Genomic DNA, 13,363 nt, shown 5'->3' with positions numbered 1-13,363 from the left:
ACTTCTTTAATATTCATTTTCAGAATTTTACAGTTTTTGAGGGGAGTTGAAGCAGAAATTGAAATTCTAACAACACTTGCTGGTTGTTACATAGACTCCACTGATGCACACTTTCAACCACAACTATTTCCTGATGTAGGGCTAAATTGTGCCTGTAGGCTACATACTACCCGTTGAGGAGCCCAGAGAAACTGTAATTCAGATACAGCCTACAATGGAATTTCAATTATCAGTGTAGCTGCACCAATGTAAACCCCATGGGGCTTCAGAGTCCAAGCCACAACTTCAAATCACTGTCTATACAGCTATTTTTAGAGCACTAGCATGAGCCCCACTTGCCCAAGTCTGTCAACCTGGGCTGGGAGGCTTGGTTCAAGATGTTGTGCAGACATACCCCTAGAGGCCCTGGGGAAAAACCTGCTAGGAGAAAGTAGCATAGGAGAAGCTCTGCAGCACCCAGGAGTAGAGGACAAGAAGTGTAGCCCAAGAGGGGCAGAAGAATTATTAGTTGAAAGACATTTGGACTTATAGATTGACCCTGGAAGGGGACTGCACTTTTATGTGATTTGGCCACAGAACATCCAGAGAGAGACAATCAGGAGAAGATACAGACAGAGTCTATGGTCCATTACAGAGCCGAAGAAGAAGCTGCAAGGAGATACCAGAGATGAGGACCCCTTGCAACAACACGTCCAAGCATAATGGGGTGCTCTTGAGGTGAGGGCATGCTATTATACATGGCCTCACAGAAAGCCACAAATCCTTCAGTATTTGCCTGGAGGTGGGGAAGGGAAGCAATCTGCTATTGGCCCTTCCCAGCAGAAGATTATTATTTCCACTAAACTGGTTCAGTTGTGCTGCCAAGAGACAGATAGAGAAAGACAGCTGCTGATCAACCCTGCCCTGGAGAGAGAGGTGTCTTACTCTCCCTTATATAATTACTCAGCCACTTAGGGCCCAGATGCACTACAGATCATAGATTTTGGTTTACTACTACACTAAAATATAATGCATGAACTGGTCCATTATCGATCACGCAGCTCTCACACTTTCTTGTAACATGGACCATATCTTAATAGAGATATTATGGACCTTCCTTTCACATTCATCCAATAGCATACCACAACTACACAGAAAATAAACGTATTTTAGTTGCATTTCAATACAATTTAACAGCAGGAAACAGGATATGCAACACCAGTAGAACACACACCCCTAGAGAATCCAACAGCAAGTGCCCTGCAGGCCACAAATTGAGAACCAATTTCTAATAAATACAATTGAATACTTATACTTTTAAGATTCTGCATTTTAGTTTCTCTGAAATAATAAAAACATCCAGATCTAGTTTCATACAAGAAATTTTATCTTAGATTCTTTAAAGGTATCAATTAAGAGCAACATAACCACCATCTAAATACCTCTCCACATCTCTTAAAGAAAAAAACCCACTCAAAGTATTTTTCCCTTTTTTGGCTATGCTGAAAGATTAATACTAGGCTGTGTGTCTCATTCATACATGTGGTCTCACTTATTCATGAAAGAAAAAGATGTAAAGTGACACCTGTTTTATTCATACCTTTTGTATGGATCTCTCTTTTTGTGCTTAATTGTTTCTTGTAAAGAATAAGGAAAATGACGCATGAAGTGATGCTTGAAATCAACAAGGTAATTCATTCGAAGCCATGCCTCCTATTAAGGAAAGCAGATAATACATTAGAAAACAATGTTTGTAAGTGAAGTGAAATGTAATCACTTAATAGTCTACCAAAAACTAATGCTTAGCTGAAAAAAAACCAGGATGTGACATAAGGAGAAAAAAAATATTTTAGCTTCTGATTTAAAGCTCTTTCACATACACATTCTTTACAGGATGATGACTTTTGCGACAACAAAATGGTTCACTAGACAATGATAATCATTTATGACTGGGGGCAGTGTTTCACCCAGAGTAGATTCTGTACATTTTCTTAGTGAACAGGTACACAGGAACATGTAAGCTGAATTAACTAAAAGTGTGAACAGAAAGTACATATTGAGTTTCCTCATGTAGATATCCCCTTAGTTCGCAATAAGGTTTCACACTGTTTAGTTCATAGTCCACCCAGACTATATAGAACAGCTGCCAGCAGGAAGGCAGTGGGCAGCCTCGCAAGAAAAGGAGCTTGCCCTCTGCAAAGCCACAATACCTCCCTCCGTGTTTACCAAAAAGGAGATAACTGGGGATATAAAAAATGTTGGGAAGTTCTCAAATGTAGCACGAAGATAAGTGTGAACTAGAAGGGAAAGGAAAAGGCAATGGGTGTGCTTAAACATAGGGAGAATAGGGCTTTATTACTTGCATACATCAGAACGAACCTCCTATGTAGCACAGGTCACAGAATTTCCCAGTTACCCCTGCCATGAGCCCAATAACTTATGTCTGCATCCAGTTTTGATCTGAAGACTTCAAGAGATAGAGCATCTACCACTTCCCTTGGTAGTTTGTTCCAATGGTTAATCACCCTCATGGTTAAAGATTAGTACCTTATTTCTAATTGCACACGTTTCCACTTCTGCCTCATGCAATGCACAGAATGGAGCTACCTGGGGATAAATCAAGGTTGTGTAGTGAAGCAATCTGCCTGTAGGACTCCTGCCTCACTTGCTGCAGAAGTTGGAAGGTGTGTCGTGAATGATACAAGGGACTACTGAAAGTGAAACAGTTTTATAGTTAAGACAGATGAAAACTGCCATAGAGAACTGGATCATATCCCTGCCTGTGCTAGAGTTCCTATGTGATGCTAGTCAAGTCATTTAAACTAAACTGTTCACATGTGATCACTAATCGTGTTCCTCATTTTCTGGATGCCTGGCTCAGACCAGCGTGGGTGGGGGTGTCTCAGATTGGGCACCCAAAATTAAAGGATACTTTTGTTCTCAGTTTCTCTGTGCCTCAGTTCTTCTGTAAAAAGGGGATAATACCACCTCACTTCACAGGGGTATTCTGACAATAACTTCTTTAATGCTGGTGCAGACACGGATGCTATAATGATGAGCACCATAGAAAAGCACTCGAAGAAATTAATAATTCTGTTGTCAGAGTAGTGTTTGTATAGTGTGCAGTAAATCAGGCCTAGGACCACACACTGAACACAAAGGAAACATATTAATGGCTGCTCATTAATTGAGCACCACTCATCGTGTGCTCTGAATGAAGCAGGTGGAAAACAGTACATAAACATGTAATTAAAGACTGTATCATAATATATATATGCACAAGAGGGTTAAATTCAGGTTGTATAGGCAACCTTAATTCTGACATTTCCTAACTTTTGAGTGTTTGACTGCAATTCAAAATTTTTTAATACAATGTGTGTGTGTAATTTCCAAAGTTTTTTAAAAAGCAAACAAACAAACAAAAATCCATCATGTGGCATCATAGTCACACCTACATGGTTCATCAGCCAGGTTGGAAACTTTTGGGTCACACAGAACTCTGCCACTGTAGCTAATGGAGTAATGGATAGGAATAGTAGGTTGTCATCCTCAATTTGGACAGCACTAGAGGGGGATGGGGACAACCTGATAGGGGGTTTCAGATATTTGCTCAGAGCAGAGGAATGGTGAGGCACAGTGATCTTGGGTTCCATTCCAAGCTCTGGAGGGAAATGTTCTCTAGTTGACACAACCTTTTCTGCCCGTTACCACCAAACTTGATCACTTCTCCCTCTCCCCTCCAACCTGTCCCTTTCACAGTACTGTTGTTTCTGACTCCAATCCCAGGCTCCTTGACCGGTGTCTATGTCTACACTGCACTTTGTCATTAAACCTTTTGTCAGTGAGGGGTATGAAAAAAAAACCCAAAAAAAACCCCACCTTCCTGACCAATAAAAATTTTAATGACAAGAAGTGCCGGTGTGGACAGCACTTTGTCAGCAGGAGACACTCTCCCGCCAACAAACATACCGCCCCTCATTGGGGGTGGTTTTATTTTGTCGGCAGGAGAGCTCTTTCTTGCCGGCAAAGAGCAGCTACATATGTTACAGCAGCACATAGCCCTAGTCGCACCCCTGTAAACTCCTCATCTCAATGCCCAATCATTTCTAGTCCCCAAGTCCCTTTGGCCTGCTAATCCCAGTTCCCTCCCCCACTACCTGATCTGCCTGTTTCCCCCACAGCCTCCAGCTCCCAGTCACCATTCTAGGGCTTCCCATCCAATCTCAGTGTCCTCACCTCTGGCAGAATTTTTTCTCTTTGCCCAGCCAGTCCCAGTTATCTTCTTCCCATAACTTGGCTCCTTGTCAGATTTCTCTCTCCTCCTCACCTCCTTCCACCCCCTATTAGGTCCCACTCCCAGTCTTCTGATCATGCCAATCTCAGTCTCCACCACCTCTTCCAGACACTCCTTGTCCCAACTATTCTATTCCAGCTCCTGTCCCCAGTGCATTTGAACCAGATGGATTCCTCCTACACTTGCTTGGGCCTGGTCTACACTACGGGGCGGGGTCGAACTAAGGTACGCGACTTCAGCTACGCGAATAGCGTAGCTGAAGTCGAACTATCTTAGTTCAACTGACTTACCCATCCTGACGCCGCGGGATCGAAGTCCGCGGCTCCAAGGTCGACTCCGCCACCGCCGTTCGCGGTGGTGGAGTTCCGGAGTTGACCGGAGCGCGTGGGGAGTTCGAACTATCGCATCTTGATTAGACGCGATAGTGCGAACTCCGAGAAGTCGAACTCTCGCGTCGACCCGCGCGGTAAGTATAGACCTACCCTTGGGTATTGGCAGGGAGCACACAGGTTACTGTGCAGCATAGGTACAGCAGGTGGTGCTATTGTACCGCTCGGTGCCGAGATCTTCTTTGGCTACATGTGTGCCGAGTTGGAAGGTTTCACTTTAGTATGTGAACCTCTTTTAGAGCTTGCCCGCATAGGGTCTTTAGCTTGTTGGGAACTCTTGGTACCGGACGTTCCTGGTGCCTCACGGTCTGGCACTCTCAGTTCCAGGGGAGATCTTTCAGTAGGAGACCGCTTTCTTTTGGGCAACTCTCGGTGCAGGGATGTCTGCAACCGCTTTTTTGCAGCCTTTCTAGGAGCAGGCTCCTTGGCAGCCATTGTTAGAGCACAGCCCTGTCAGAGGCTTCTGATGGTGACCGTTGGCCAGGGCACCTGGACTCAGGGTCAGAGGCTGACCTGACGGATTTCTCCATCATGAGGAGCTTCAGTTGGAGATCCCTGGTTTTTCTTGTCTTGGCTGTCAGTTTTCTGCAATGCAGGCACTTTTGAGTAATGTGAGTCTGTAAGTCAGGCAGCGTTTAAAAACAGGTGAGCCTGGCATGCCTGAGAAGGTCAGTCTCTTAGGGCTGGTCTTCACTATGTGGAGATTGACACTTGATTTAGTGGGTCTAGTGAAGACCCGCTTAATCGACTGCAGAGCGCTCTCCAGTCGACTCAGGTTCTCCAGCTCCCCGAGAAGATTAAGGCAAGTCAAGGGGAGAGCATCGCCCGTCGATGCAGCGCAATGAAGAAACCAGGGTAAGTCGACCTAAGCTATGTTGACTCCAGCTACATTATTCACGTAGCTGGAGTAACATAATTTAGGTCAACTTACCATGGTAGTGAAGACAAGCCCACAGAGGGAAAAAAAAAGGGGTAAAGCCTGTTTGAGGCTAAGGATGCAAGAGAGGTAGAGGTAAAAGGGAAAAAAAATTTTTTTTGTGCAATTAAAGAAATTCCAGTAGGGCAAGAGGATAGGGAAGTGAACTACAACTAAGCTAACACTACCACTAAGAATTATCTACTATAATTTTTTTCTGAAGTAGGAGAGGGCACTGCTGAACACTCCGACTCAAGTAAAAAGCGATAGAGAAGGAACTGGGGGACAGTTAGTTGTGCACCGCTATGCAGGGTTCCCTCTAATTTTTTATGTCCATGTGCGGAATGAAGTTTACGCGCACCAATATGAAGGTAATGTGTGACATATCACCTTCATATTAATGCACATAACAAAATTCATGTGGTGGGGGTGGGGCCAAGGACTTCGGAGTGTGGGAGGGGGCTCAGGGCTGGGGCAGAGGGTTGGGGATGAGGGGTTTGGGGGTACAGGCTGTTCTGGGGCTTCGGCAGGGAGGGAGGACTCCCCCCAACTCTCTCGCACTGCAGCAGCTCGGGGCCAGAGAAGCACCTTTCCTTGGCGGCAGCTGCGGTGGGGCTGAGCTGGGCCACTGGTATGGCTCCTCTCCCCAGCAGGTCCGGTGGGCCTGGGCTGGGTCAGGTAAGGGGCTCCTCTCCCCCAGCGGTGGCAAGTCCGGGGCAGGTCCACACTGGGACCGGCAGGGAGGGGTGCCTCTCCCCACTGCGGCAGGTCCACGCTGGGGGAGAGGCATCTCTCCCCACCACAGCCCTGAACCCCTGCACGGGGCTTAAAAGGCAGCTGCACATCTTAGAGGGAACTTAGCTGCTATGTAGCCAGTCGGTGCGGCGCGAGATGGCTACGGTGCATGCACAGCTCAGCCAGGCACTGCTCCCACAAATCTCCGATTACAAGCGCATGGCATCAAGACACTTAAAGTGGAGCACCCACAAAGACACTCCTCAAAGAAAAAACGTTATTTGCCCTAGTCTCATTTCAGCCAAAATTTTCCAAAACACATTCAGCTTGAGAGGCATCCTGCATAGAAAATTAAAGGCCAAACAGTTACAGTTTTGCAACATTATAAGCAACTGAAAACAGAGTCTTAACAGTAAGTAACAGGCAACCTTAACGGATGATGCCACCAGCCCCACTTATAATATATCTGGTTTTAACTTCCAGCAATTAGTTCTTGTTATTCCTTTCCCCACCACAATAAGGAGCCATTTATTGGTATTTTCTGCCCATGAAGGTGTTTATACACTATTCAAACCATCTCCTCAATCTTCTTTTTGATAAACTACATAGATAAAGCTCCTTTAATTTCACTGGAAGGCATTTTTCCCAGCCCTGCCGCGAATCATTTTTGTGGTTCTTCTCTGCACTTTCACCATTTCTCCAAAGCACCACTTTTCAAGGACTATTTACATGCAAAGTTTCAGCTTCCAAAATTCAGTCATTTGCATGGGTTTAATATGTAAAGAAAAAAGGGCATTTCTCATTCTGACTCCATGAGTTAAAAGAATTTAAAAAAATACAAAATGTAATATCCTCAAGTTCTGAAATGTTTCTGCCCCAAAGGTAAGTTTTCACGGAAGTTTTAAACACTTGAAAATAGGGAGACATAACATCAACAGTTTCATCTATCTAGTTTTTTATACTATTGCCAACATCATGGTATTGGCATGACCACTGCAACCATAAGAAAGCTAGTATAATTGAGTTCTTGAAAGAGAAATGCAGCATAGCTCTTTTATTGTTAGATCCTTCACATATTAACTAAGATGCAGTATTAGTTAAGAATGAAAATCAATCCCATGGACATTGTTGTGTCAATTCAGAGAGTCCTTCAGACAGACAATGATCTGAATAAAAACATTATGATTAATGATAGTATTTTACAGAAGAAAAAATAATTAAAATTAACAAGTTTGTTGGCTAGTTTCAACCCTGTGTAATTTAAAACAAACTAACCCCTGAAAGCAGTTTTATATTGCAATTTGTAACAAGGGTACCGACTGTAATTGAAGATAAAACTATTATTTTCAACTTCCTTCATATTGTGGAAAATCTCACAATGTAACATAATAAAACATTAAGTATTGAGACAGATATGGGAATTTCCTACAATATTCCGGTCAAACCTTACTGAATTAAGTTTCATGATCTTAGGAGTTCACTGTATTCAAAATACAAATAAATATGTATTATTATGGGATTGTATGTAACATCTCTAAAGAAGAGACATGGCTAATGTAAACCCTGAAAAGTGTTATAAGCTTCAAAGATCTCTTTAAAATAACATGCTAGACAAATTTAAGTGGGATTCCTAGGAAATACTTGGGAGAGGTAAGTTTTCTCCTCTGGACCTAACCTTTCAAAGCTGCATCCTGAGGACAAACTCAGTGTCCGGTGATCACGTTCTACAGGAGGACAAGATCAGAGGCCAAAACTGGATAAGACAGTGACACACAGATTCATGAGTGTGCTTGTTCTGAGCTCACTACAAGTTTGAACTTTTAACAAAAAAAAACAAAAAAACCTTGATGGGATTTGAAGGACTGGTCACCAGCCAGAGCACTTGCTGGAGTTGAGGTAATATCTAGTTGTTGGCAGTAGCTACCGGTGTGGTGCCCTACTCTTGTTCGATGATAACAGTCGGCTGCATGCATGTTCCCTCTGTGTGCTGCCCCAGTTTTGCGCAGATAGATGACACAGCAGACCCCAAGAGAACCCCCAAAGACCACAGACTCTAGTAAGGTACGAAGGAACCCGATCCAGGTTTATTGTCAAACGAAGCACAGTAATAGTTTCCCCTAGACTCTACAAGACATACTACAAATTTGTGCCCCCTGGCAATGGACCGGCTCAGTCAGTGGCAGGACTTTCCACTGCCCCCTAGGCCAGACAAAGATGCGCACTCCAGGACCTATTTTTATACTGTTACAGGACAGATTACGCATCCCTACTGATGTATTGAGGTACAGCCCCTTGGCTCATTAGGGTGCTGTCTTCCCCTTTGATCATGTTGTTTCAAACAAACAGATCTATCTGTCATGCTGTCCTTTTGACCCTGTCTTTAAGATGCACCTGCCTGTTCCTTGTTATGTCTGTGGAGTGTCCTTGTATCGGGATGTCCAGGTGCCATCTTGGCACAAGTTCCTCTTATTAGCACTTATATGTGAATGCACCTGATTCTAACAACCTTCTTTCTTGCCAACTTCTGTGAGTGAGGCCTGCCTCTGGTTCACAGCCCAGCTTTTGCTTAGCAATGCCTGGAAGTACTTTGGTTCAGGCTTCAGGCCTTAGACTGGGCTTCTGACACAAGAGTTTATGTTTCAGGGCCTCATCTTACTACACTAGTAAGCTTGTCTGCATGCATGCAGATGATTTTATTGTTTTCAGTATGATTCCTCTATAATCCTTTTTCTTAAGAAAAACACTTACTTGATTAGAAAGACCTGTGTGGTAAATTATCACTGCGGCATTTACATCATTTATAGCCTCTGAGGAGAAAAGCAGAGCAGGCCTGCTTAGTCAGTCTGACTTTGTTGGGGAAGTCAGTGTAGGCAAGGAACTGTGAAGCCTGGAAATACCTAGGTCAGGAATGAGAGAGGCATGTGTCTCTGCCCAAGAGATGACAGCTGGGGAGCCAGTAACCTGAGAATAGGTGCCCTGAGAATAGGTGCCTTGCCCATAGAGGGGAAATACAGGTGCGGCTGCCCTGAACTACGACATGTACAGAAGATGGTAATATATACACATACATACTACATACACACTTTTTACAGCATTGTTACTCATCTTGTACATCTCTAGAAGTCCATGGTTTCAACAAGAGCAACTCCAACTCCATTTGATCTCAGGAGCAAAATAGCTGATCAAAGACACACATCTACCATGCTGCCTGGAACATACAGCAGCACAGAGAGTGCTCAGCAAATCAATCTGCACTCTCTTACAAAGATGTTAGGAAAGGAATTGCCAAGATATCCCTTCCCATCCCTTCCAGCAGCCAAAAGGGGAAGAGAGAATGGAAACAGTGACATCCTTATACCATGCTACAGAATCTAGAGGTGTGTAGCAGAAGTAAAAAAGGAGTTATTTTGGTGAACAGGCACAGAGGCACAAATAAGGAAGGCAAGACATTTCAACATTGTTTTGCAATATTTTTGTTGTAGTTTTGATTGTCTTCATACACAGAGTCATGACATCACTATGCAAATACTGGAAAGCAACATATGGACCTCACACCATAATTATTCTGTGGCTCCCTGAGACCTTGTTTTCTATAATGAAGTCTCTCCAGCTTCTCAAGATTACTACAGCTCAGAAAAATGATTCACTATCCTACAGAGTGGTCTGCAGAATGAAAAGTTGGAGAATCAAAGATGCTCTCACAGAACCACATACTTTCCCAACAATCCAATCTTCCACTGCTTAGATCTCAAAACTTTTTGTCCTGCAGAGTGTCAGGAAAGACTCTGTAAATTAATGGTGGTCGAAAGACCTCAGTTTGATAGCTACTTTTCTTGATTAAAGGATCTGAGAAAGTTCAAACTCATACTTCCATAAGATCACGTTGAAGACTTGGGACTAAATTTTTATTTCCATTATTTTAAAAACTATTTTCCTCACTTTTATCATGAAGAGTCACCAATTTATAGGCAGAGCAAATTTAACTTATGTGCTTAAACTGTAGATCACATTACTCTTTTCTCTTACCATTTTGTGTGTTTCATCATGTTGCTTTGTGAGTTTCCACAGCAAGTATATGATACTAAGCACTTGCTGCATTAGCTGTTGAGATTCAGGTTCCAAAAGATTTCCAAGAATGGGAGCAGCAAGTTGTGCAGGAGACGCTTCAATCCAGCACTCAATCAATAATGGAATTATTATCTCAATAAACCCTTTTAAATTTTCAGCAGAAGACAGGCCTTTTTCCACACTGTCTGTCACGCTTACCAGGGACCTAAACCACAGAAGCAAAAAATCAGAGATAAAGAGAAATTTTACATTAAAAAGAGAAGGGGAGCACCTTCATTGCACTGTATTTGCACAATATGATTTCAGAACCCCTTTATGCTTCAGCCAGTTTTACATGCTTTGTTCTTGTAGAGAGTAACAATTGGCAATTGACCACTACAGATCAATGTGAAAATAAAATTATTAGAATAAAACGATCAAGAAAGTGAAATGGTATAATTTTAGCATAACAGATTCAAAAAGAAAAACTATGTCCCACATATTCTCTCTCTTTCCTAGGTGAGCCAGAAAATCCAAGGGCATTTTCCCTTAACACCCTCTCTCTTTACTCTAAAAGATCTATATGCACTACAAAGGGGGCCAGATTCTTCCCTCAGACACATTCATGCAACTTTTGTGGAATTCAGTGGGAGTTATGCACCCATAAACGAGAACCAGTAAATATTTTAAAATTACAAAGCTCCTAAAACAGAGCAATCTCAGAAGAACCAGGATAGTAAAAGGGTTCATGGGTTAACAAAAACACATTACAGGCAACATGTTTTATCTTCCCCCTGAAAGAGTACTCTCTGGAGGGCAATAATACCCTCAGCCTATGATTCTGGACACCGTATACCATGATCAGTCTGGTTTTCAACCCACTTGACAAGCAATTTCCATTATAAATCTTAACTTGTGTACATTAGACTTGATACACAGTGGGCTCACTTCATTCCAGCTGCAGTGATGTTCCCAATTTTAACTATGGGGACTAACATTATAATTGGTCATCTCTCTAGAATCTCAAACTTTCAAGTGCACCCAATACAGATAAATAACTTATGACAGTTTGAAAAAAAAAATACTTGCCCTGGCCACGTTTGTAATTTCAAAACTCTATAATTAGCCAAACTCTGCAGAGAAGGCTTGCCTATGGCACAACCCACAGCATGTACTAAACAGGAACAGCAGATTGAAATCTTTTAAAGTTACTGCTCCAAAATAACTGTGTATTACCAGGCATGATTCGGGGGCGGGGGGGGAGGACAACGACGGCGGACAGGACGGGACAGGCACAGTGAGACACAAAGGGAAAAAAACAAGGGGTTAGAAATAGTGCACGCTCCCTCTCAGCAGCAAGGGCAAGGTGAGGGAAGAGAAAGAACAGTGAAAAATACCCACGCAAGGAGAGAGGCAGACAGAGAAAGAAGCCAAGAAAGAGGAAATTTAGCGTGTGTCAAAATCTTTAGAACCCCTGTACATAACAACATCCAATAGGGCTTGCAATCACGTTACTGTGGCTTGGTTTTTTCCTCAACCAGCTACATAAGAGATGCAGTATTTTTCAGGGCAAAATATCCTGTTTGCATTTTTTTCCACCCAAGGCAGAAGAGGGAAATTATATTTTTTAGGTTTTTCCCATTTTTTCCCCTGGAAGGTTGAAGGGAATCTCCCACCAAGACTTTCAAGTGCCACTTCCCACAGCGCTTAGATCCACAAGAGTAAAATTAACAATCCACGTCTGTTTCCTTTTATTTCTAAGGGTATGTCTACACTACAAGAGTAGTTCGATTTAACTTAGGTCGAATTTGTGGATTCGACCTGATGAATTCGAATTTGTGTATCCACACTAAGGACACTAATTCGACTTTGTGAGTCCACACTAACAGGGCAAGCGTCGACATTGGAAGCGGTGCATTCTGGACAGCTATCCCACAGTTCCCGCAGTCCCCGCTTCCCATTGGAATGCTGGGTAGAGCCCCCAATGCATTCTGGGGGAAAAATGTGTCGAGGGTGGTTTTGGGTAACTGTCGTCATTCAACCGTCACTCCCGCCCTCTCTCCTTGAAAGCACCGGCGGGAACTCTGTTCGCGCACTTTTCTGGTCAGTGACAGCGCGGACGCCACAGCACTGCGAGCATGGAGCCCGCTGCGATCATCGCTGCACTTATGGCCGTTGTCAACTCCTCGCACCTTATCGAACACCTCTTCCACAGTCAGCTGCTGAGAAATAGGGCGAGGAGGCTCCGGCAGCGCGGTGAGGACATGAAGTGTGAGAGTGGCACAGACCTCTCACAAAGCACGGGATCCCGCGCCGCGGAGATCATGGTGGCAATGGGTCATGTTCATGCTATGGGACGGCGATTCTGGGCCCGGGAAACAAGCACGGACTGGTGGGACTGCATAGTGCTGCAGGTCTGGGATGAATCACAGTGGCTGCGAAACTTCAGGATGCGTACGGGCACTTTCCTTGAACTGTGTGACTTGCTGTCCCCTGCCCTGAAGCGCCAGGACACCCGGATGCGAGCAGCCCTGAGTGTGCAGAAGCGAGTGGCCATAGCCCTCTGGAAACTTGCAACGCCAGACAGCTACCGGGCAGTAGCGAACCACTTTGGCGTGGGCAAATCTACCGTGGGGGTTGCTGTGATGCAAGTAGCCCACGCAATCGTTGACCTACTGCTCTCAAAGGTGGTGACCCTGGGAAACGTCCAGGTCGTCATAGATGGCTTCGCCGCGATGGGATTCCCAAACTGCGGTGGGGCTATAGATGGCACTCACATCCCTATCCTGGGACCGGCCCACCAGGCCAGCCAGTATATTAACCGAAAGGGCTACTTTTCAATGGTGCTGCAAGCACTGGTGGACCATAGGGGACGTTTTACCAACATCTACGTCGGGTGGCCGGGCAAGGTTCATGATGCGCGTGTGTTCAGGAACTCTGGTCTGTTTAGACGCCTGCAGGAAGGTGGTTTCTTCCCGGACCACAAAGTAAGTGTTGGGGATG

The 13,363-nt window shown here is 44.1% G+C and overlaps 1 protein-coding gene across 2 annotated transcripts in view; it reads right to left on the bottom strand.

Moving 5' to 3' along the window:
* Positions 1–13,363, bottom strand: part of TEX10 (testis expressed 10) — a 129,990-nt gene that overhangs the window by 96,503 nt on the left and 20,124 nt on the right. For both annotated transcript variants that reach the window (XM_045004810.1, XM_045004809.1), the window contains 2 exons: positions 10,340–10,586; positions 1,580–1,692 (listed from right to left, as the gene is read on the bottom strand). In XM_045004810.1, the coding sequence (XP_044860745.1) occupies positions 1,580–1,692; positions 10,340–10,586 (360 nt within the window). The remainder of the gene's footprint in view (positions 1–1,579; positions 1,693–10,339; positions 10,587–13,363) is intronic.

Source organism: Mauremys mutica, chromosome 2 (assembly GCF_020497125.1).
Source record: "Mauremys mutica isolate MM-2020 ecotype Southern chromosome 2, ASM2049712v1, whole genome shotgun sequence".
NCBI lineage: Eukaryota > Metazoa > Chordata > Testudines > Geoemydidae > Mauremys > Mauremys mutica.
This window is presented reverse-complemented; position numbering and strand designations above follow the sequence as displayed.